The following is a 26056-nucleotide window of genomic DNA, read 5'->3' as shown; positions in this document are numbered from 1 at the left end:
CTCTTGTCAGGACTACTTTGTGTCAACTTTGGATCTAAGAGCTCAATTCCTGGTTCTTTTCCTTTCTGGCCTGTTAGCTTCCATTTGTGCAGCAGGCCTTCCTGAGCCCCGAGGAGACCACACCTGCTTATGTCACTAATGTGCAGCAAGGCCTGCCCCATCAGGCCTAGTAACCTCTGGCTCACCCAAAAAAGAGTGAGTGTGTATTTGATGTTAGGTAGCCACTCGTCTGACCTTACCAAATCTGAAACAATTCAAGGTGAATTAAAAGAGTTCTCTATAATTATCCTCTCTCTGGTTCTCTCCGAATAATTGTTTCCACTGATAAACAGAGTAACATGTTAGCAGGAAACTACAAGTAAAACACTTCCATGTGAGAGAAGGTAGGCCCCTTGCACAGGTGCCCTTGTGTTTGTAGCTGCAGCCACAGAGACAGAGGCGCTGTGGACTCTCAGTGGTGGGCACTCTCAGTCCAGCTGCCTAAATTGATTAGAGGAGACGTTTGAAAAGAAAAACATGTGAAGGTTAATAAATCTCTAGTTGAATACAGCCTTGTCCTAGTTTACAAGAAATATACTTGTATTTTCAGGTTGATCAAACAGCTGGAACTGACTGAACTACTGGGATATTCCATGATGATGTAGTTTGGTTGGGTTACACCAATGGCTAGCAGAGGTTTGGCCTCAAGCTATTTAGCCAGTCAATCAAATAAGTGCTTAAAAGTTAAGAATATTGAAAAGTTAATTAAAAATACCTGCAGGTATGTTTATTCAACACACTTCTTTATTTACATGGACATGTCAGAGGCACACTTCACTAGGACAGTCTCCCTGTTGCTCAGTAAAACATTTGTTGAATGTAGACCTCTCAGTATACAAAGCTCTTAAGCCAACTTATTTTGCTTCATTTCAAGGAAACTTGAGCGGGCACTACCCTATTTTGTGGAGCCTGAACCCTCAGAAGTAGGACTGGGTGAGGTAGAACTTGGCCAAATGCAGGGCTGAGTCTGACGCTGACAGAGGGGGTGAACAGGACGCCTCTGTTGTCGTCACCACGGAGTGGGTCCACAGCCAGGTGCCAGGCCAGCTGTGTGCTCTTTATAGTCTGTACATTTGCAGTGTGTAAAATGTGTATGACACATAGCTCTCCCCAGTCTTATGAGGTAAGGTTGGAGGAAACGGGCAACAGACTTGATTTAAGTTCCTCTTACAGAGAGAACTCAGGACACAGCTTTGACTGGATTGTAGCTGACTCCATACTGCAGGCTTTTAAAATGAACATGCCCATCTCAGGAGGACTTCTGTAGTCTTAGCTCTGAGAGGAGCCTGGCGAGTAAGGTCAGTAAAGGTGTGTGGACAGTGGGGTGGAGGGGATGAGACAGAAAGTGGGGCTGGAGGCACGGGTGGTCCCTGTGGATGTTTCTGGGAGGGTCAGGCTTCATGCTGCCCCTCTGTGCATGCTGAAGGAGGTAGAACTTAAAGTGTCAGTAAGGAACAGGATGGTATTTTAAAAAAGAACCAAGTAGAATTGAAAAAGGATCAAACACAAGTTCTAGAAACCACTGGATGGATGAAACAGGAAATCAGATATACCTGAAAAATTAGTTAAGCAGAAATGTGGATCTGAGACAATTTGCCCAAAAGAAAGCACATAGAGGTCAACATGTGGAGGGTGTAAAAGCACATTGTGTAACATGAAGAATGAGAAAGTCAACCCATTTCTTGTAAGGGTTCTCAAAGAGAATAGAAAGAATGAAGAAAAGGAAATACTCCAAAGAAATAATGATTGAGAATTTCCTAGAAGTGGAGAATACCATGAGTACTTAGGTATAGGATTAACATAAAATCCCAAATAGGGTTAATGAAATAAATCTATACTTTGGTGGATTATAGTCAAATCATGTACAAAAGAAAAAGATGATGCTAAAAGCAACCAGGGAAAAATTCACAATTCTCCACAGTGGGAATATGTTCCAAGTGGTGAGAAAAAGTAATTGGCAACCTGTATTTGTTGTTCAGATTCAGTTACCATTCAGGAGCAGGTACTTTCCTCAGAGAGTTTACCACCAAAAGAAACTTCCACAAATATACTTTAGGAAAAGGAAAGTGATTTCTGAAGGAGGTTTCAGATTCAAGAAGGAATGCTAGGGAAAAAATTGGGTAGATAAAAAGAAGCATTGGGTCTAAAAACAAATAATGATTAGAATGGATTTTTCATATTAAAAAAACAGAACCCAAATAGTGGGTGCATGTCAGAAGACAGCTGCTCAGAATTAAAGTTGTCGCCCATCTTTTAAAATTATATATAAAAAAATTAAAAATAAATTGTATATTAGGACAGTCATGAAACATTAGAAATAGATTTTATAAGCTTAACAGGTAGGTGAATAGGTGTTGGGGAAATGCAGCAATCAGAAGGAGACAAGAAGTGGAGAAGGAAGGGATTGGAAAGCAGGACAAAGAGGAATCACAGACTAGACTTTGGAAATAAGCTCAAGCAGACTAACAGTAACTGGTCAGATTGTTAGGTGTGATTAAAAAATAGAGCCCAGCTATCTGTTTTTTATGACAGGTATCTTAAACAGTGATGTTGAAGACATTCTTATGTGACTTACAGGAAGAAACATTTTACCTTAAGATGCAGTACACATGCACATGTATGTATCTCGGAACTGTTTACATATGTAAGCATATGTACTTCACATACTCTACATATGTACTTCACAAAACCATACCCAGCCTCACTAGTACACTGAAGTCTAAACTTTTCATCCAGGGGCAATCAGTTCTGTTCAACTTCATTTAGATACATAGATGGTGGATGGATGGATAGATGGATGGACAGACAGATGGATAGAAGGATGGATGGATGGATGGATACAGAGAGGGATGGATGGATAGATGGATGGATGGTTGGATGGAGAGATGGACAGAGATGGATGGTGGGTGGGTGAATGGATGGGTGGATGGAGATGAATGGATGGATAGATGGATGATGAGTGGATGGAGATGGATGGTGGGTGGGTGGATGGGTGGATAGATAGGTGGATAGAAGGATGTATGTATACATATAGAAGGAGGGATAGATGGATGGATGGATAGATGGATGGTGAGTGGGTGAATGGATGGATAGAAAGATGGATCGATAGATGGATACATACAGAGGGAGGGATAGATGGTGGATGGATAGATGGATGGTGAGTGGGTGGATGGATGGATGGATGGATAGAAGGTGAATGGATGAAGAGATGGATGGTAGGTGGGTGGATGGATGGATGGATGGATGGATAGAAGGTGAATGGATGAAGAGATGGATGGTAGGTGGGTGGATGGATGGATGGATGGATACATACAGCAAGAGGGATGGATGGATAGATGGATGCTGGGTGGGTGGATGGATAGAAAGATGCAGGGGGGTGGATGGCTGGATAGATAGAAACCATTTTCCTACCTACTAACCAGAGGGGGGGTGGAGGGGGGGCGAGGGGATTGGTCTTGCTTTATTAATATCCTATGAAAAAAGTTTCAAGACAGAAAAGCATTCTTAGGGATATGGAGGGTAACTATATGGTAATAAAAGGCTCATTTCACAAGAATTGATGAAGAATAGAAATAGATGGAACTATTTAACTTGTAAGTTCCTAAAGACATTTCTCAAAATATATAAAGCAAAATCAGTAATAAAAGAATAGAACTTATCTCTCCTAATAATTAAAAAGAAAACAAATAGTAAGTAAACAGTTTTTAAATTATGTTTTCCACTGTCCTTTTTAATGTGGAAATATAGAGTCCTGCACATGGCTAGTGTGTTCATCAATTTGAAAACACATTCCTAAATACTTGATGGTTCAAAGTAAAACTGCCAGTTTGCTGAGGGTCTGGCTGTGCTCCCTTGTTGTCCACCTCCCAGGGCTCTTCCCTTTCGCCCTCCAGTCCACCTCCTGTAGGAGCGAACGGTTCAGTCATTTCTTACCTAATGACATTCTTCACTTCACCTCTTGCTTGCCCAGCTTTCCTACTTTACTGACCGTTCACTGTCTTCTCTTGCTTAGCACTAAAATTTGGGGCTGCTCCAGTGACCTCTTCCTCTTTCTTCTCTCTGTAGACCTGCCTTTGGCATAAAATCACACTTTAATTGGACAGACACAGGGAACCAATAAACCAGTTATTGCCTGACCCAGACAAAAATCCTAAGAGCTGGTGGCTTGGAGCAGTAGTAGGAGTGAGAAGTAGTTGTACAAAGATTTTTTTAAAAGGTAGAGCTCATAGGATTTGCTGAAGAGTCTAAAAATATATACATCCAATGAAATATGTCAGACGTTCCTGTAGAAGCTTCCAGCGTTCCTCATCATCCCCGAAGCCAACTGCAGAGCTGCTGATCTTCCATCTCTTAGCCCCATCTCCTCTTGCTCTTACCCTCCTTCCATTGATGTTGAACCCTCCTTCCTGCGCTCCAGCAGCTTGCACTCTTTGACGTCTCCATGTTCTTTCAAAGCTACCAGATCAGGATCTAATTTGATAGGATCTTCTCTGCTTTCAGCTTTCTTGCTTGGTCGATGGTACAGACTTTTATTGTTGAGAACTTTCCACTTGCTCCACCCTAACCATATGGTTCTCTTATTGGTTCTCGAACAAGCCAAGTATATTGCACCTTGGGGTCCTTGTACTTGCTGGGACTCTGGTAGCTGTGCCCCCTCTGCTGTGTCCAGCATGGCTTGGACTCCCTATCATTTAGGGCAGGCACTCCACTGTCACCTCTTCTGTGGTCTTCTCCCACTGTTCTATCTGTAGGGCTCACTGCCTACCCACCTGATGACTCCCTCAGGGACTTGGTCTTATTCCCTGCTGTGTTACTGGTTTCTGGTTTGTTGTGCCTGGTACATAGTAGGCACCCAGTAAAAACTTAAGTGAAAACTGAATTAGCGTCAGTGAAAGTGTAAATTAAGCCAAGAAGCAAAACACTATGATGGAATAATAACTTCTATTCCACTAGGGATGAACACCTGTAGTTTATGTTAATAACAGTGTTTCACACTAACATGTTGCTTATTATGTGGCAGACATTGTGCTTGCTTTATCAAAATGAATTCTTACCATAGTCTCATCAAGTGGGTGGATACTCACCTTTTAGCCATTTTACTTGTGAGAGACCTCAAGATAGACAAATGGATGGGTGGAGGGTAGAAAGTGGAGTCTATGTGCTCAACTCATTCCTCTTTCCTCCTGTGTAAATACAAGAAATGGAAGCATCTTCCAGCAGGCATCTTCTTAGTTCATAAGTGGTTTGTGAGGGCAGCTGCACTCCTGGCTTTAGTTTTGAGAACTAAGATCTTATTCAAATGGAAGTGCCAGGACTCATCAGAATAATTGGATGTTAATTTCCATTCTCAGGTTTTTGAACATGGGTGTGTGTGTGTGTGTGTGTGTGCTATCTGCTATAGGATCTGTTCATACTGACCAATAATCCTGAGCTAGAAGCTTGCTTACCTGAGTCCTCAGCTCTTCAAACACCTCTGTAAGCTAGTTTGCAGCACACAGTGTGATTGTAACTATGTCAGGCAGCATGACCTTACAGAGGTGTCATTCTTGCCACTGGGGAAAGGAAGGGCTGGTTTGATAAATGGCTGTCCTTGTGGGAAGAATAACAAAAAAGTTAGATCCTAAAAAATAAAAATAAAAAAAAATAAAAAAAAAAAAGTTAGATCCTACCTCAAATAATACACAGAAACCCACTTGAGGTGGATCAGGTGAGAAAAAGTTTAATGGAAAATATAGTTGAATGTGTCTCTGGTCCTGGAGTAGGAAGATTTAGTCCCCCAAAATGTTCACTGTAAAAGGAAAGAATAGCAGGTTTGAGTTCATTAGAATTAAGAACTTCTGTATATCAAAAGGTGTATTTTTAAAAGTGGAAAAGCAAGTTGCAACTGAGAGATTTGCAACATCTATAATGAACAGAAGATGGTGCTAAGAGTTCTTCTGATATGAAAATTGCAGACAACTCAGTAAGTGGGCCAGAGACAGGAAGGTATTGTCATAAAAGAGAAAACAAGTTTGACCAGTAATCATAGGCAGACACTGTCAGCCTCAGTAGCTATCAGGGAGATGGGAATCTAGACCATAAGATCCGTCTTCTACTCCCTGGTTCGCAAAAAGTAAATTGTCGGCAGTATTGGTAGCTGGAGAGGTGAGGGATCAGACGGGGTGTTGCCTACACTGCTGGTGGTGAGAAGGTAAATGGGTAAATCTATTTGGTGAACAGCTTGAAAATCGAGGCATTATACACTCTTCTACAATCCTGCAGTTCCACTTCAGATTTGTCCTTGAGAGACTCTTAGGTTTCTGTACCAGGCTAGAGATGCAAGAATATTATACACAAGTCAAAATGATTGAACTGTAGTGATGTGCAGCGGTGGGGGTGAATCTTAGCTACATAAGCTCATGTGACAAAATGGAGTCTCCCAGGATGGTGGTGTGAATACACTAAGTACCACTGAACTGTGCACTCTATAATGTTAATTTTTTGTTATGTGAATTTTACCTCCATTAAAAAAAAAAAAAGTAGTCTCAGAAGATGATATAATGTCAAACTTTTATAAAGTGAAGAAAAAACCCTAAAAGGATGCTGGGAACATATTAGTTGGGTAAGACAGTATGGCTCGTATAGGTAAAGGACCAGAGGGAAATCATTCAGAGCCTCTGCAGGAGGAGCAGCCTGCCCCCCAGTCTCCATCAGGCCCCCAGGGGTGTGTGCGGAGCCCTCAGGTTCTGATGCAGGCTCGGAAAGCCAGGCCCTTAGGAGACACATGCCCCGCTGCCTGCCTGGCCAGCCACCATACCATCCTAATCGATACTGTGGCAGGCGGTGTCCTGCAGCTCCGAGAGGTTTCTATCAGATTTCAACTTTAAAGTGAAATCTTTCTAGTGAACAAAATTTTGGTAATTAAATTTCGCTTATCTGAGTCAACCTATGTGGAGTGGTGTGTTTGGCTTGCAGGTGGGTTAGTCAGATGTAGACTGTCAGAGCTGTGAGGGAAATGGCCCAGTCCTTTCTGATGTTGAATCCAGGGCTTGGAGGGCCAGGCCTGAGAGATGGCTCTCAGCCTTTGAGAAAGGATTGTGGGGCTTTGCAAGTGAAGAACCTCCTCATTGTTACTGAGACGTGGTTCCCACCCCCCTGCTTCTTGCTGTTCTCTCACTGTCCTGCAGCAGCCCCTGGCTTTGTGAGGACACAGCTGTTTTCAGACCTCAGCAGGAGAAAAAAGTCTTTCATAGAGAGGAAAGGTGTGCCATTTTTCAAAGATGGTAAATGAAAATGAATAATGATCGTTTCGGAAGCTTTCAATTATTTTTGATAGTTTCCTATGTTGCCTTGAACTGGCACTGCCTCTACATGTGCCTTCATTTAAAAGCAAGTCTTCCATTGTAATCCTGCATTCAACAAGAGATCTTTCAGGGGTGTAAAGCAGAAAGACAACAAATAGAGGAGCGCTCTCACATTTGGAGATGAAACCTTTAAAATGAGGATGGACTTTTAATTTGCTGGTCTGTTAATTAAACATTTACTGGATGCTTCTGCCTCAGACGTGAGGAGCGGGAAGATAGGTGAGTTTCCAACAGTTTCTGGCAAGGCTGTCTGGCTGTGGACTGACTCTGGCCAGGCTGGTTGAAGAGTAGCTCTACTGGGTGTTGTGACCATGGTTATGGAACAATCTAGTCTGTGCCCGTGGAGATTTCTTTTTATTCTCTGTATGTGTCAAAAGTTGCAAGAATAGTACACAGAAGCCCTGTTTATCCTTCACCTAGCTTCCCTAAAATGTTCAAACTTTCATAAACATGGTACAGTAGTTGAAACCAGGAACTTACATTGATACAGGATTGTTAACTGATGTACAGATGTTATACACATTTCCGCAGTCGTCCCGCTTAACATCCGTTCCCGCTCCAGGGTACCATGTGGCTCTTCACTGTGTCCTTAAGTCTTTGCTAATCTGAGACAGTTCCTCAGTCTGTTTATGTCCATCATAACCTTGACACTTTGGAAGAATACTGGCTGCTTATTTTACCATGTCTTTCAATTTGGGTTGGTCTGGGTTTGTTTTCATGGTTATATTGAGGTTATGTGTTGTTGGCAAGAATACTACAGCCAAACTGTTGAACCCATCACAGTGCATCTTATTGGGAAGTCTGTAATGACGGTGTGACTCCGTTTTACAGATGTTTTTAACTTGGATCATTTGGTTTAAGGTGGTGGCCAGGTTTCTCCACTGTAGAGTTACTGTTTTCTCCTTTGTAATTAAGAAATACCTGCCTTGGGGGGGAGGGATATATTGAGACCTTGTAGATATTCCTGCTTCTCATCGTATTTTCACCTACTAATCTCTGTACCATTGATGATTTTTTCTTACAGCTATTACTGCTATAATTTTTGCCTAATGATGAATTTCTTTTTCCATTCTTTTGAGGATTTTTAAGTGGAGTCTGTTGTAAGAAGGAGCAGTCCATACTATGTTATTTGTAAGGCCCATCAAGAAACAATACCTGCGTTGTTTCTGGAAATTGTACTTTATTTCACTACACACAGATTGGCTACCTGATCCTTCTCCGTATCAGGGTTAACAGGTTCTTTGTCCAAACACTTCCTACTCCTTCCTGCTGTTAGTTGGTTAGCTTTTGGGTATCTTGGTGCTCGTTGTTGGTGAGACTGAAGGGGTTAGTGTCGGTGGCCTTAATAGGAAGTTACTACTTAGGAGAAGCACAAGAATTATTTTATTTGGAGTATGTTATATTTAGCTGCTATTCAGAAATCCATGGAATGGCATATAGCAGAATAGTGGAAATATGTTTCAAGATGAGGCTAGGCTCTTAGAAGAGTAGCACAAGGGTAAGGAGGATGGTGACTTTCATGGAAGAGGGGGGAGTGGGGATGTCAGTACTCATGGGCCAGTAGGCTGTGGGTGTTGGCTGCTGTGGTTTAAGGACTAAGCCAGGGTGATGGAAGGTGATTAAATCAGGCGACCTTGGGCAGTTTAGCAGTGCTATTGGGGACATACACTAGATTGTACGGATTGAAGCAGGGACCAGAATCCTTCTCATGATTGAAAAGCTTGCCTGCTTGCACACAAGATCAGTTCCTCTTCCCCTGTTTCTGAGCCATAGCATCTCTTAGTTTCATTCTTCTTTGCAGCATTCGTGCATGTGCTTGCAGAGGGATCCGTGTCTGCCTCTTTATCACCTGTAAGACCTGGGGCCACTTACCCAATTCCCTGAAACAATTTCCCCCGTCAGCGAAAACAGGGTGAGATATTACCCTCCTCATTACTTCTCAGCCAGGGCACTGCACTCGCCTCCGGCCCTCCTGCTTCTCCCACAGGCCCTGTTTTCTGTCCTACACACTGTCGCCTTTCTAGTCTAAGAAGTGTACATCTTGCGATGACACTGCCATGCTCACAGTGCTCCAAGCCCTGTAGTCGTGACGTGCAGGGGCCTCTGGGATTTGCCACCTCCCGATCTCTCTCTCTCCCTGCAGTCCTTCCACTCAGTGCTTGCGCTCAGTGGGCTTGAGCTGCATTTACCTTCTCACTTCTCCTTTAGCCTCAGGACCGTCATGCATTCTCTTCCACCAGTTTAGAACTCTTGTCCCTGCACAGATGGCGTCATGACTCCTTTCCTCCCCTCAGATCTTCATTCAGATTCCACTGAATCAGAGTGTCCTTCACTGGCTACCCTGCACAAAATAATACTTCATCACTTATCATGCCCCATTACCTTGCTTCTTTGTCTTTATCGCATTTCCTGCCACCTCATAGATATTTGTGTATTTGCTGTCTGACTCTCACCACAAGTTGTATAGAAACTAACGAAGGCCAGCTCTTGGCCTGTTCTATTCACTGGTGTCTTCCCAGCCCCTGGAGCCCTGCCTAGGATGGAATTGGTGCTGGAAATTAGTATCTGTAGAGTAACTACTAATGTAGTAAGAAGCCGTGGAGCCCACAACAATTGTGTGCCAGTGAGTGTGCTTGGTGTTCTGCGCTCGCTCATTCATTGATTTCCACTAAGGACTTTGTGAAGACACCAAGGCAGAGGCGATGGCAGACTGTGGATGGCCATGGAGCCAGAGGCCACAGGAAGAAGCCTTCCTGCTTCTGTCAGGGTCATTGCTGACTACAAGGAGGCTGTAGTCACGTGCTTATCCCCATCTCTTCCAGGACCTGAGTAGTCATGAAGTGTCCGTTGAGGCCATTGTCAGCATCATCAGGGTGCTGGCTGGTCGCAGCAAGGATGTGCAGCCAGGCGCCCAGTGTTTGGTTTGAGGTCTGTTTCCTTATCGTTACGTGCGATAGTGTCCATAGCAAAAGCTTCCTGTGTCCTGTTTGATCCCGAATGTGCAGCCTTGGGACCAATTGCTGCTTCTTGCAGAGCACCATCTTCCTAGTCTGCTACATGTGAATCACTCCACTTCTGTTCTCTGGCTTAGGAGAAATAGTGCATGTAAAGTGCCTGGTAAGTCCTCAGTTCAGAATAAATGAACTCCAGCGTGCTTCTACAAATGACTGCCCCACAGAGATAATCTGTGATAAGTTATTGACCTCGTTCTGAAAGTGGAAGTAGAAGGGAACCTAATCATTTGGCAATTATGTGTTTTAATAAAGATGGACACTTAAAAATCTTCGCAGAACTTGTGTGTGTTTCTTGGATTTTTTCCACCTTTAGCTGAACCAAAAAGAATTGTATTTACTACTTTGTTTACATGTCTTCCTTGTGAGCCTATTACATTTTTGTAAACATCAGTTAGTAAAACTTCAGAAAAAAAATAGATCTTCCTATAACCTTTGGGTAGGCAAATATTTTATAAATAAGACACTAAAAGAATTTTCTAAAAAGGAAAAGAATAGAGCTGCATAATATTATGAACTCTTTTCCTGAAAAAATAACATTAAAAACATTTTTAAAATATATTTTTTTAAAGATACCATTAAGAAAGTGAAAGGCAAGCCTTGCGGTAGCAGAAGATAGGAGTCTAATGATGGCCTCACACCCTGACCATGTGAGGAATGCCTACAGGTCAACTGGGGCTTGGGGAGGGGAGATCAACAACCCTTTAGAAAAAACAGATATTTCACAAAAGATTTCCAGAATGGCCAGTCATGAGATGAGAGTGTTCCCAGTCTCATCATCCATCAGGAAGTGCCAATCCAGTCCTTTTGACACAGTGCGGTAAATATCAGTGACTAGAAAGAAAGAGAAATGCTGGGCAGAGGTGAGGGTGGAGAGGATCCAGAACACCCCATGGTGGGGGGACTTTGAACTGGTGTGGCTTCTTCGGCTCATTGATGAAGCATCTGCTAAAGCAGGTGTGTGTGTGTGTTGTGTTCTGTTCTAGTCTGAGCCTCTGTGCCCAACAGAAGTGTTCACCAAAAGACCTGCACAGGAGAAGAGAGATACAGAGAGAGAGCCTTCTGGTGAAAATATTTGTTTCGACTACTCTGGAAGCGTGGCTTCCTGAACAATTATTTTATGCTTAGAGGAAGAAGAATGTTTATAGCAGTATCTACATAACCACCAAAACCCAGGAATAACATTAATGGCCCCTAGTAGTGATGTTGTATATTATGCAGTGCAGCATCACCCTCTACGTGCAACCATCAGCTACCAGATAGGCTGAATCTCACAAGCACGTCCGTGACTGAACAAAAGCCAGGCATGAAAGAGTACATTCTGTGTGATTCCATGCACATCAGGTCAGCCGTCAGGCGAAGGGTGAGGAGGTGCTGCGCCTGCCCTGTGGTGGACAGTGAGTGCGAGGACTGGGTGCCTTCTGGGCTTCTTTCCTGCTCTGTCTCCCTGCTGGATCATTGAGCTCTAGACACTGAAACTTTGTGCTGAAAAGTTTGAAAATTTATGTTGAAAAACTGATTGTATTTTAGCTTATTTTTTCAGTGGTATTTCAGAATAATTGGTTATGCCATATTTACGATAATGCTGTAATTGTAGACTGTGAATTGAGAAAATTATTTATTTCTAATTGTTCTATTTTTGTGAATTATTTTTTAGATACGAATTGAGAATTCGTTATTTGCCAAAAGGATTTCTAAACCAGTTTACTGAAGACAAGCCAACTCTGAATTTCTTCTATCAACAGGTATAGGAGGGTGCCTTAATATACTTTTTTCTTTGTTTCTTTGAATCCTGCTTACTGCATGGTTTTATTTTAGAATTAGATTAAACCTAACATTTAGGAGAATGTAGATCTGTCACAGTATGGCAGTGAGAGACCTCTAACCAATGAGAAATTTTGAATTTTTGACACTGTGAATTTTTGTATGCTTGGGCAAATCTTAAAAGATACTTCTTTTATGGGGAGACAGAAATCCTAAGTGACACAACCATTGGTTTATCTTTAATTCAAGTATAATTGCTATGCCCGAATATCAATAGATTGGTCAGATAGCGAATTTATTGTCAGAGCCAACTAATACTTATATAATCTCAAGAGCACTATGCATAATAAAGCTAGAATTGACTTATTTTTTTACACTAACGTGCATTTTACCCCTTAAAATATTAGTTAGGCAGTAAACATGTGTCATAAATGAACCAATACAATTTTATGGCCATATCCACTTGGCTTGTTGATTTTATTTATTTATTTATTTATTTATTTATTTATTTATTTATTTATTATTATTATTATTATTTTTTGGCTTGTTAATTTTCATGAAGAGTGCCAGAAAAACAGGTCTGATGAATAGCTGACATTTGCACGCATGTTCTGCGGCCAAATGCACTTGGTAATTCTTTGTTTTAATAAAAATATTTATTAAATGTCTGCTGTGGGTCAAGGATGCAGAGGAAATAAATGAGATAGTGTGCACCCCAAATTCCTGACCTGGGTGAGGATCTCCTGTAAACTGGTACTTTGCACTCGGTCCTTTGATGTTGGGAAGCACAGAGGATGTGGCCGTGCAGGAGGGTCTGCTAACCCTGTGGAGGTTCTCCTGGAAATTGTCATGTGAGGAGTCCCCAGCTTTGTAGATGAGAAAGAGTTGTACTTTAGGAAACATGGTTCACTTAAATCTGAGCTAAAAAGTTCTGAGAAGCCAAAGGAGAGGAGATAGGGCCCACATTAGGAAAAGGGAAGGTTGTAGGTTTTCTCCTGCGGAGTATGGGGAGCTATTTAGGGAATGCAGTTAGTGAACGTCATGATGAGAATATTTGTTGTTATATAAGACCACATTGATGTGATGGCAGCGTCCGTTATGGATTGATGGGTCTTAAGGCTGCACGCAAGTTAGGAGACTCTCCAGCCGTTGAGTCAAGAAAGGTGGGGGATAAAGGTCTAATTGTGGTAGTAAGCACATTCAGTGGTGGATTTGATAGGACCGGAAGACTGATCCAAATGGAGAAGGAAAATAAAGAGGTGAATTGCTTCAGTCCAGGTGCCTACTGTCAAGGGAAGAGGTAGGCTAACTTCAGAAGGAAGGTGCTAAGAAGGTAGGTTGTTTTATTTCCCAATGTGAGAAAACTGGATATTCCTGCTTATAAGATCGAAGCTGTGTGAGCAGGAAGCCAAGGACACTGTTCCCAGATATTGGATCTATTTTCTTGACTAGGGGGTGGAAGTGCCATCAGAAATATGAGGTGTTAGGTATGGAGCCTGGCAGGAACTTGGGAAAGTTTAACCATGATTCAGAGGGAGTTTAGGTTTGGCAAAATGGAACGAGAAGTCATCTTTGGATTCCAGCTGAGATTGTTGGAGGCTCACTCATACTGCAGAAATGATTTCCGGTTAAGAAACTTCTCGTATGTGTTTCCCCAGCTCATCCTTAGTCATCTGATGGGCTTCGTGTTGAAGTGAAGGAGGGGACAGGAGAGTTTGGTTAACTGATATGTTTGCCTTGTGTTTCTCTCTCTTGTAGATGATCTTTATCACTCTTAGCATAATTTCTTTCAAAAAATCCGCCCTCCCCTCCCCCCCGAGGAACTGTATGCTACTTTAGTGACATGAATTTCTGGAATTCATACTACAAGCCTTATTAGCTTGCAGTCCCCTCCCTTTCATAACTCTTAGGCTGACCTCACTGTCGGCCGCGTTCTTATTGCTTCCACACAGCTGCCAGGTGTCCTAGTTTTTCCTTTTCTGGGACCTTGCTTCTGTCTGATTAAAAGCACTTCACATGCTTGTGTGGCCCTAGTTTTCTCTTACTCACAGGACATGTGTCACTGCGGCCTTTGTCACTCTGTTGAGTAGAGGCAGGGAATGGGCAGCCTGCCACACACTCACTGTGCGTGTAACAGCTCTGCAAGCTTCCCTGGGCTTCACTGTCTCATCTACTAAAATAGACAGGTGTGAATACCTATCCCAGCTACATGAGGTGGAACCATCTGGCATACAGGTGCCCAGTCATGAGACTTCAGTCTGTAGGCAGCACCAGCCTCCTGAGGATTCAGCACTTAGCATCTGCACATCCATGACACCAGTGTGAGCTGCATGTCCTGGAAGGGTACTTACCCTTCCCTTCCTGTGTGCCTCCACCCCACCCTCTGCTTTCTCCTGTTCCTGCACTTCTTCCTCAGCCTGACCCTTTTTCATCTTTTATAGTCATTCAGCCACATGGCACATTTTTAGAAAGTCTCGAAAATATTCTAAAACATCACTTAAAGTATCTTTATCCTAACAATCACTTTCATTTTGTGTATGATTTTATTATATTCTACCTCAAGTATTTTTATTTTAAAAGAAATACAAGTGCAGTCATGATACCGCCCCATGTCAATGGCTGATCCTGCCAGTGTCTCAGGCCCCAGGGACTAGAAACAGGAAGGTAAAGGTGTGTGCAAACTACAAGGAGGAGGGAGAGAAGGAGGAGAGGACTGTTCTTGTCACAACCAATGAGTTGGCAGCTATGCTCAGAGCCATGAGTGTGTTCATATCCTTCAGGTTGGTATGTGGCACTGTTGGCAGTTTGGTACGAACAAAATGGTTGAATATTGGCAATTTAATATTCAAACTAGTAATTCTACTTCCAGGGATTTACATCCAGAGGTCTGTACATACAGGATGCTCATAGAAATAGTGCAATAACAAGAGGAATTGGAAGCATTGTGTCAGTAATCTCAGTAAAATGTTGGTTAAATAAATTCTGCTGAGTATAAGATGTGTGCAGCTGTCCTGACGAGAGAAGTACGTCTCTGCTCCTAATGTGGAGGCATTGTGTTAAATGCTGGTGTTTAAAACGGGGCATGTATAAAACATATATAATGTAATTTTCACTTATGTGAAAGAATGCTTCTATTTTTTTCACCCTGACCTACCAAAGTTTGAAAATAGTATGATTTTTGCATTGCTGCTTTGACAAGTGCCTATATATTTATTTAACTTCTTGGGGTGACTGTAAAGTACAGAATCCTGTTGCATGTATGGAAATTCCAGAACTATGATAGGTGATCGTGTGCTCTGCTTTGCGAGCATTACCCAGCTTGGGAACAGGCTTAATTCCATTGTTAAGAAATCAGTTAGGAATTCAGAACTTTCTCCTATTTAAACACATGCACATGTGCGCGCGCGCGCACACACACACACACACACAACCCTTCAGTAGCTTTTTATAGCCAAGATCTGTTTAACTGAGAACGGAACTGAGATATTTTGTAAGAACTTGAGTGCGGAAATTTTCACTGACTTCAGGGATAAGTTATTTAATAGAGGTTTCAGAGTTAAATGACACCCATTCTATACTTTTTATAAGCTTTACTACTTGAAGAAAATGTGTACGATACATATATGTGTATGTATATTTTTACTGAATTCTAAGCCATTTTTATGGGACTCAGAATTGGATGACCTTGATTCTTTTAAATTGTTAGTTTGGTAACGCCCGATACATGTATGCTTTTGTGAGCTGTAATGTTAGTACAGGGGTGAGTGCCCATGATCCTATGGCCCAAATGAAGAGAGCACGCCCAATATCTCGCAGTCCCTTGTCCTTGTCACATCCCCCTGTCCTTTCACTCCATGCAGATGGCTGTGGTCCTGTGTGGCCAACATCCCCCCTGCTTATTTCCTTTGCAAGTTGTCACATTTTACAGTGTGTGTGTGTTTGGTTCTAGCCTAGGGTAGAAGCTGACCCAAGATCTCCTCTGAGTCCTCTGCATTCCCTCATCAGCCTGACTAGGGTTTGGTATTGTTTTGTTTATCACCCACCTCATCGAAGCATTCTAGAAGATTGGAAAAGAAAAATGTGTTATTCATCATTTTTCGTTCTTTTCAGTGAGCAGATTGGTTGGGACATTTGACTGACTGTTGGTAGAAATGGAAGTTATCATAAAGTGATTTAAACATGTTTCCCATTTGGTTAATTTCTAGAATAATTTTGAATTTTTTTTTTATTTTTATTTATTTATGATAAGCACACAGTGAGAGAGAGAGAGAGGCAGACACATAGGCAGAGGGAGAAGCAGGCTCCATGCACCGGGAGCCCGATGTGGGATTCGATCCCGGGTCTCCAGGATCGCGCCCTGGGCCAAAGACAGGCGCCAAACCGCTGCGCCACCCAGGGATCCCAGTTTCTAGAATAATTTTGAATTGTGGTTAGAGACCGTGGTTCATTTGATCCTAGTTGTTCAGGCTTGGTTTAGACTTGTTGCAGCACCTCACACCTACTGAGCTTTTTGATTGAGGAGAAGGTGTCTTCTGTGATTGTTGAGCACAGGGATGATGAACACCCACAAATTCAGGGTTGCCTGCGGTGTTGTTCAGGCCTCCTGTGTGGCTAGTATTCTTTTTCCTGCTTTGGGTACAAGTCAGACCTTTTCCTCTCAGAACTTTGATGTGTATTATTGCTGTTGAGAAGTTGGCTGCCATTCTGTCTTTGAAGGGATCCTTTCTCTCTGGGCGCTTTAAGGCCTTTTGTTCATCTTTAGTGTTGAGCAGTTATGTTACAAACTAGGTGTGAATTTCTACTCATTTTTTCCTGCTCGATCTGTGATGTGCACCCTGTACCTGTGTGCTTATCTCTTTTCATCAGTTCTGGAAATGTCTTTTGATAGTGACTCAGACAGACCTTGCTTTTTCTCCCTTCTTCGTGACTTGGCCTAAGGTCTCCGTGTGGGTCTGCGTCACAGCTTCTCAGGCTGCTCTAAGTGTGCATCCACTTCTTTCTCCTGTCTCGGCTTCTTGTTCCCTGGGATCTGTGATCCACGTAAATATGTCACATCACTGCCAGCTCTCCTTAGCTGCAACCACTTTGATGTGTAATGCATTTGCTGGGTTTTTATTTAGTGTTTTTTTAAGTTTTGTGCCCCTTTGCCATTTATGAAAATCTGCCAGGGCATCACTTATGGCTCTTATTGTTTTCTCATTTTTCTGCCTTTTATTTCTCTACCATTTTGTATGGAGGTAATGTCTCTTCTGAATCTGAATTATGACATCCGAAATTCTTGGTTTTGACATCTGTTGGTGCTGGCTTACACTGACTTTTAGTGATTTGTTTCCTTGTTTGTTTGTTAGGAACTGTTACTTTGTTGAATTTCACATGTGGGCATCTTTAAGGTCTAGCTGGGGGACTAATAGACACTTTTGAGTGTTACCTATTGTGATCTCTATTTTAGAAGAAAACATATTTTTATTATTTTGGCTCTTTTATCAGGATAGAAATAAAAGAATTATGTTTAGATTTTCTCTGTCGCCACTCTGATCCCATGAAACAGAGAGCACTTAAAATAAACTACCTTAATTTTATTATTTTGAAATTTCATCTATGCCCAGTATTCATTTTGTCCATCGTTTTGAATGGTGTCATGCAGAAAACAACATGTCATGGATGTATTATTGAGTGTCGGGTTACTGGTTGGAGATTGTCTTGTGGAGGCACAGTTTCATTTAAAGATGTCCTAAATGTGACCAAAGTGAGGTGTTGCAAATGATTCACTAAGTGTTTTTGACCCTATTTTAGAATATTCTGAAAGATATTAATCAGCACACTCTAAAAATAAACTTGAATCTTGTTAAAAACCTTATTCATTGTAGAGCAGAGGTTATAAAACTAAATTTTGATGCTAAAGCTAATGGCTCATTAGAAAGCAAGGGAAGTATGTGCTACCTGGAAATCAAACTTTTCCCTTGCCATGTAACATTTTATTCTTCTTTTTTTTTTTTTTTAAGATTTCATTTATTTATTCATGAGACACACACACACACACACACACACAGAGAGGCAGAGACACAGGCAGAGGAAGAAGCAGGCTCCATGCAGGGATCCCGACATGGAACTCGATCCTGGGTCTCCAGGATCATACTGTGGGCCGAAGGCAGCGCTAAACCACTGGGCCACCGGGGCTGCCCCATTTTGCTCCTCTTTATCTCTCTGAAATCTCCGTTGTATTTGATTGGCAACCTTTTGCAAATAATGGTGGCCATTAGTTTGAAGAGCCATGCCCATGTTTGGTCAAGAAGTTGTCATATTAACTAAATTTGTATTGAGGCAGAACTTGTACAGAAATTATTTAGCACTCAAAATTTTCAGCTCTTGGGATGTGTGGGTCAGACATGGGGTTCCCATTGTTTTTTCCTACAAATATTTTAAGACTAAAATGACTACAGTTGACCCTTGAACAATGTGGGGATGAGGGGCACTGACCCCCGACACAACTTCTGACTCCCCCAGAACTTAATACTAATAGCCTAGTGTTGATCAGAAAGAAGCTTTACTAATAATATAAACAGTCAACACATATTTTGTATGTTGTATTATATATAATATTCTTACAGTAAAGCTAGAGATAAACATTATTAAGGAAATCATAAGAGAAAACATACGCATAGGACTGTACTGTGTTCATCAAAAAAATCCATGTATAAGTGGACCTACACAGTTCAAACACGTGTTATTCATGTGTCACCTGTATACCTGTCCACCCTGTCCTGAAAACATGGGCTGTAATGTAATTGTGACTTACTTGACAAAAGGAGTTCTGGTAGGAAATTGGAAGGAGTTACCAAGGGCGGGGCTGGGGAAGAGAATCTGAATGTGCCTGGTGAAATACTGAGGTAACAGGGCATGCACGGTTTCTTGTTCTGTGATTTTTATTCAGATTTTTTATTTTTATAAGTTTTTATTCAGGTAATTATATTATCAGAAATTGATTATTTGTATTTTCTTGGTTGTAAAGCTTTCTGTCAGTTAAAACATTTTGAAATGGCAGCTCCAAGCGAGAAATTCTTTTAATACTTTATTGTTTTAATACCTGATATTTTCAGTATGGAAATTATCAGCTGTCCTTTTCTAGAACAAAAGGTAAAATAAATATAGGTCTAAGTCTGACTTATACAAGGTCTGTTTTCTATACTTATTTACTTGTACATGTCTTCTTTTTTTCCCACTCCTGTATATTTTTTTGATTCAAGAAGCACTTATGTTATTGAGGGTGGAGGTAAACCCTGCATACTCTATTCAGCCCATATTTCTTGGTTATCCTTCTGTATGAAAGATTTTAGAAATGGGAAGGCATTATAAATTTGCTGTCAGTTCACTTCAGGGACTTCAACAGACCCTCACAGTGTTAGGAACGTGGTTGTGGGGTCCCCGGAACCAGCATCAGGCTCAGTCACTCACTAGGAGGATTTACAGAACTTGGATTGATTCTCTTGCAGTGTAAGAAGAATAAAGCTCATGAATATAAATACAGTACTTGCCACAGAAAGAAGTCTGAAAATACCCTGTTTCTTCAAGTAGGAAACTTGACATCAGCTTGGACACAGATTAATTTGAAAAACCAACCACCAAGGGCACCTGAGTGTTTCAGTCGATTAAGTGCTGACTCTTGGTTTCGGCTCAGGTCCTGATTACAGGGTCATGAGATCAAGGCTCACTTTGGGCTCTGTGCTCAGCATGGTATCTGCTTGAGATTCTCTCTCTCCTTCTGCCCCCTCCCTGCTCGTGAGTTCTCTCATATACTCTTTCTCTCTAAAATAAATAAAATTTTTAAAAACAGACAAACCAAACATCAGCTTTCAGAGGTCTTTTCTTGGAAGACTGTTACACATGTGCTGGAGTTGGGGTCAGCGCACAGTAGTTGTCTCTGGTGTAAAGAGAGAATACATCATGACAGCAGTGGTCAGGCGGAGCAGACAGTGCACAGGAAGCCATTACATCAGCCCCTGCCGGCAGCCGGATGACAGGATGAGCTCCCTACCTGCCCTCCGTCTCCTTGTGGAGGAAGACTGTGGTCTTGCCTGTGAAAGACTTTGGAGACAATGTGGGCACACACTGAAGCCTAACTTGTAGGGGTCAGTGGACTAGTGCTTGAGTGTTCACTCTTACAACACTCGGTGTGTGACTTTGGGTGAATTAACTTCTCTGGTCTTTATGTATAAAATGGGACTATTAACTTGAAGAGTTATTGTAAATATTTCAAAGAACGTATGTGAAATAATTAGCACGGTGCCTGGGCCCTATTATCACCTTCATTCTTTTTAGGCTTGTTCTAAGGCTTTAAATTGGAGGTGATAGTACTATCCAACTCACAGTGATGCTACAGGGATTACAGGAGATGTTCCATGTAAGTCTGCCTGCCAGGGTGCTCTCACACACATACACACACTTAAATGGTCAGTAAATTGCATTTATTTCACAAATGAAAGCAATGAATTCTACTGGGAGTTAGTAGGAGATGAAAGGTAGTAAGAAATGTCTTACAAGAGAAATGAACACTGAGTATATAGAACCCTGAGTCCTGAAGAATGCCTGAGCACAGCATCAGTGTGTGAACATGCACAGTGGTTTCAGAAAACACCCTCTCCAGGGACCATCAGGGATCTCGGATGGGGTTCCTGTCTTTGCTCCTGCAGAGGCAAGCTGCTGTAGGACTTGCAGTAGGGATGTGGAGAGCTGAGGGTCGGTTGGGATGGCATCATGTGGGGTCAGTCCATCAGTCCACTCTGCAGAGCACATTGATCACTTCAGGCCATGGACACACATCTTTGAGAGCCAAGAGCAGTAGAGTGTTGCTCTAGGAGAACAACTCTCAGAGCTTTTATCTTTTTCTTTTTTTTTTAGAGATTTTATTTATTTATTCGTGAGAGACAGAGACAGAGAGAGGCAGAGACACAGGCAGAGGGAGAAGCAGGCTCCCTGCGGGGAGCCCGATGTGGAACTCCATCCCAAGACCCTGGGATCACGCCCTGAGCTGAAGGCAGATGCTCAACCACTGAGCCACCCAGGCGTCCCAACTCTCAGAGCTTTTAAGTCATGTTCATAAAGGGATTTTCTACAGAGATTGTCAAATTATAATTTTCTCTGTTTGCATTTTTGCAACTAATGTGATTTGATTTTGGTGAATGAAATAAACTGTGTGATTATGTTTTCCCACCTGTGAAAAATGCTTAAAAATTATAATTAATTTTTAAGTTAATTTTGTAATGATGAATTTTACTCAGCGTGTAATTGATATTATGCTGTAGTTTTTTTTGAAGTCTTCACCAAACCATAAACTAAGATCGACTGTTTTAGTTAGAATAATGGTGGTATTTCTCTAACTCATAGAAATACATGTCTTAATGTATCTTTTGTGGTTTTATTTTTGTGTGCAATAATAAACCTACTTAGGATGCAAAAACTTAGTTTTTAAATTTGGATTTATTTTTTGCTATATAGGAGAAAGGGCCAGTTGAAGTGTAAACGAAATGATTCTAAAATTAAAGCTTTTTACTTAATTGAGTGGATTGAGTAAATCAGTTCCTTTGAATCAGTCTTAAATACCTACTACATGTAAACAATAGAAACTATTGTTGCTTACTTACTTGAAAAATGATGTTTACAGAGGTACCCAAACCCCAATATGAAAACTTTGTTTGTTTGCTCACTCATTCTGTCAATACATATTATTGACCACCTAGATCTAGGTACTAATGCAGAAAATAAGACAAAGGTTTTGAGAGGAAATCTGATGTTCAGATCAGAAATAGCAGATGGTTGCCTACTGGGCTAGGTGAGTGGTTATTGCTCCTCCTGTAAGAGGAATAAGTAGGTGAGTACAGTTCACATCGGGTTATAGATTTTTGGTATGTTAAAAAGGATATTCCCATCTGAAAACTTTTATTTTCACCATAAGAAAGACATGTTTATTGACTGGAGGAAGTGTGAATCAATGTGTTGGAGTTCTTGCTAGACAAGCATTGTTGAGTTTCTGGACAGTTCCAGCCAACCATTTGAGGTTTGCCATCATGAACTGAGGCAAAGTTTATATCGTCCTGCAGTTTCTCCAGTTGCTTAGCAGTAAACATGGAGAAGGAGGTAGGTGGTTTGTTTCAGTGGCATTGGTTTTGCCAGGCAGTTAAAAAAAAAAAGGGATAATGAGAGATTGGGAAGTTGAGGGTCTTTGCAAGGGAAGGTCATGATGATGACATGTATGATATAAGGCAGAGTATTTAATAGGGGAGTAGAAATATTTTGAGCAGGTGAGCTAACAGGCTAGGAGATAAGAGTTGAAGAGCATGATCTTTGGAATTTTTTTTTCCAAGGCAGAGGTCAACACACTTTTTCTGTGAAGGGCCCAAAAGTCAACATTTTAGAGTTGAGAGTTAAGAGGCAAAATCAGGTGTTTTTGAAATACTTCTATAAGAGACCAGACATATTTCCACAAAATTTTTATTGATGAAATTCTTTATATTATAATTGAGTGTAGTTTTTTATAATACAGTTCTAATGAGAAGAGTGGGATTCTTTTTTGGGGGAGTGATAACATTTCACTAACTGAGGTCCAGAATAGTGTTCCCTCTTGTCATATCAGTTGTAAATGTGGATCTCTTAACACTATAAGGAGATCTTATATATTTCATCTGGGGAAGTGTCTTCACACTGACAGGTGCTCTCAGGTCCTACTAGTGGTCCATCAGTTACCTTAGTTGAGCATAATCATTACTCAGAAGGTGCTTATAGAATTCTTTTGGATTCTTCTCTCTTTTTTTTTAAAGTACTTAACATATAGTGTATTACTAGTTTCCAAGGTAACATTTAGTGATTTATCAGTTGCTTATAACACCCTGTGCTCATTCCAAGATTCTTCTCTTTATATTAGATTTTACATGTTATGACTTTGTAGATTAATCACTTAGAGGTGATGATGAGGTGGAAGCATGTCAGTTGCAGGGGGTTTTGAAATGTGTAAATTTTCTTTGCTCTTGCCATTGGGGTCCAAAGAATGCTACTAGGACTGTAGTCTGAGTTCAGAAAATATATGTCCTGCAAATTTGCTTGAAAGTGGAGATCTGGGATGCCTGGGTGGCTCAGCGGTTGAGCGCCTGCCTTCGGCTCAGGGTGTGATCCTGGAATCCTGGGATTGAGTCCCACGTCGGGCTCCCTGCGTGGAGCCTGCTTCTCCCTCTGCCTGTGTCTCTGCCTCTCTCTCTGTGTGTCTCTTATGAATAAAAAGATAAAATATTTAAAGGAAAGAAAGAAAAGGAAAGGAAAGGAGAAAGGGAAGGGAAAGAAAAGAAAAGAAAAGAAAAAAGAAAAGAAAAAAAAGAAAAGAAAGAAAAGAAAAGAAAATGGAGATCTTCCTCCTTGCTTTCACTTGTGACAGTTTGGGGAGGGTCTAAAGCAGCTTGCGATTCAGATGATGAGTTGCTTCTTAAAGTTTGCTCATGAATTAGATGAGTTCTTACTAAGAGCCTACTTTCTTTCTTTAGCTGTTTTTGGTATTATTCATTTTTATATCCAGCATCTAGCATAATTATTGGCACAGTGTGTGTAATGTAAACGGCACCCTGGAAACCGTCATGGAATGAGTGACCCGACAGTGTGCTCTTTTAAAGCAGTATTATTTCCCCTATTCCTTCTGATTGCAGGTGAAGAGTGACTACATGTCTGAGATAGCTGACCGCGTGGACCAGGACATTGCTTTGAAGCTGGGCTGTCTAGAAATACGGTAAGGTGGTAACTAGGCATGGAGGGCTTTGCTCATCAGTGGTTTCATTAGTTTTGGAAATTATTGAGGGATTTTCCTTTTCCTCATAAAGATTTTTGTTAATAAAATATTGAATAAGATGCAAGTAAAAATTTGAGATTTTGAATTAGGTTGTCAGTGCTACTTTTAGAAATCTTAGGATCTCTTAAAATGAGATTTCATTGTATTTAGAATGGAGTGATTGGTGAGAGTGCACGTATGTGAGCAGGTCTGAGGGCTCTCCCCAGTAATCTCCTGGGATGATGGAAGTGTGCTGTGTCTGTGAGACCCCAGGTGCTAGCCACCAGCCACAGGTGGGTACTGAATAATTAAATGTGCTAGGGCACAGAATTTAAATGGAAACACAAATAGCCACAGATGGCTTGTGGTTTAAGAGATGCTGCAGGTTTAAGGGAAATGGAAATCTGAGAATATAGTTCTTACTGCTGATAACATTTATCACCATGTATCATATATTATGCTAACATTTTAATTTTTAATAAAAGAATATTTTACCTTTTTCAGGTGTGATTTCAATTAAAATATACTTTGGGCTGGTAGTTTAAGATAAATTGGTTAAATTAGCCAAAATTTGATTATGTGTTCTCAGAACAGTTAGTGAGAATTTCCTCCAAGGTCACTATTTTTTATATTACATAAGGCAGCTGTTATATACCAGTCCCTATAAGAACCCAAGGATGGTTAAGGTATAACTCTCAGCTCTTCACTGAAATTTGTGTTCAGCCTTAATTATATTTCCCTCACTGGTCCCTTTGTGTTCCTGTCCTGCTCCCGACCCTCACAGTTTCAGCATAGAAAGCATACTTGGTTGCTCCTTTCTCACTGCAGATGGTGCTGTACTGGGTTATCTGGAGCAGGAGTCAGAAAGCATGAGCTATTGTGCAAGTGGCACGGTACCCCCCCCTTGGTTCTAGGTAACTTTTCTGCTCCTTCCCATTCTGGCCTCCCACGCTGTGTGCATCCTAATGCCCTGTGCCCCAGTGTCCCTGACTTCATTATGAGGTAATGCACTACAGGAAAAGCCTGACACAGTAGTCTTTCCCTTTAGCCAGCCCCCCCCCAAATAAATAGAATGCAGGAAAACAAACTAAGTGACCCTTTTGGGGCCCTTTTGGAATTTTTCATCTAAATCTAGTACTTTCATTTTAAGTAGGCCAAAGATAAAGGCAAATTTAAAAAGCAAACCTGGTATTTATATTACTAGAGACAAGTTTGAAACAAGGTCTCATTCTCCTAAAACATTATTTGAGGTGATGTATATCATCAGTGTGTCCCAAAGCACCCCAGCCAGAGCTTCACCTTCTGCAAGTTACTGTTTGTGCAGATAGAATCGTGCCCCCTTGTGGCAGGTACTGTAGAGCAAGGACCGGAAACAACTTGAGCAGGTCATCTGGAGTTGAGACCGTACAGATCAGACTATGAACGTTCAGAGTGTGCAGGAGCCTGGCACTCTGTCCTGCACGGCCTTCTCTGTTCTGTTACAGGTCTGTGCATGCGCGCCTCTGCAGGAGGGGGTGCGGTGCTCGCCTGGCCATGGCAGCAGTCTGCTGGCCTGCAGCTATCCTGCTCGTGTGAGCAGGATGAGCATAGCAGGCAGCAGTTGTACCTGGAGTCTCGTGTCTTGTCTTTACAAAGAGCCTCCCCTGCTTCACATTGAAAGAGAAAGCGAGATTGTCCAGTAGGACAGAGCCTGTGTTACCTGATCTCTGCTTCACTGTGGTGTGGGAGTAATGCTGAGGGTCAGATTCGGTCTTTATTAATAGCATATATTAGGATGTCTGTGGCTGAGCCACAAAGTAGTTACCATATGGCAGCATAGACACTCCTCACACGTGTGTGTAAATGTATGTGTTCCCTGGTTTTAGGCGCTCATACTGGGAGATGAGAGGCAATGCGCTGGAGAAGAAGTCTAACTATGAAGTGCTGGAGTAAGTATCGCACCCGAGCTGTATCACATACACCCGGAGATGAGCCCACCTGCAAACCTGAACTTTTGTTAGTTTACTTAAAGTTAAATTCAAAACCTGAAACACTACTGTTTCTAAAACAATTGTGTCTGGAAGAAGAAAAGTTTTTTTAAGCAAAGAATTCTTAAT

At 41.5% G+C, this 26056-nt stretch overlaps 1 protein-coding gene across 21 annotated transcripts in view; it reads left to right on the top strand.

Moving 5' to 3' along the window:
- PTK2 (protein tyrosine kinase 2) overlaps positions 1–26056 on the top strand; it is a 267646-nt gene that overhangs the window by 98870 nt on the left and 142720 nt on the right. For all 21 annotated transcript variants that reach the window (XM_077847404.1, XM_077847401.1, XM_077847398.1 and 18 more), the window contains 3 exons: positions 12051–12138; positions 23842–23921; positions 25826–25888. In XM_077847404.1, coding sequence (XP_077703530.1) covers positions 12051–12138; positions 23842–23921; positions 25826–25888 — 231 coding nt within the window. The remainder of the gene's footprint in view (positions 1–12050; positions 12139–23841; positions 23922–25825; positions 25889–26056) is intronic.

This window comes from Canis aureus, chromosome 14 (genome assembly GCF_053574225.1).
Source record: "Canis aureus isolate CA01 chromosome 14, VMU_Caureus_v.1.0, whole genome shotgun sequence".
In the NCBI taxonomy this organism is placed as follows: domain Eukaryota; kingdom Metazoa; phylum Chordata; class Mammalia; order Carnivora; family Canidae; genus Canis; species Canis aureus.
Note: the sequence above shows the minus strand (reverse complement) of the source record. Positions and strands in the feature narration are given on the sequence as shown.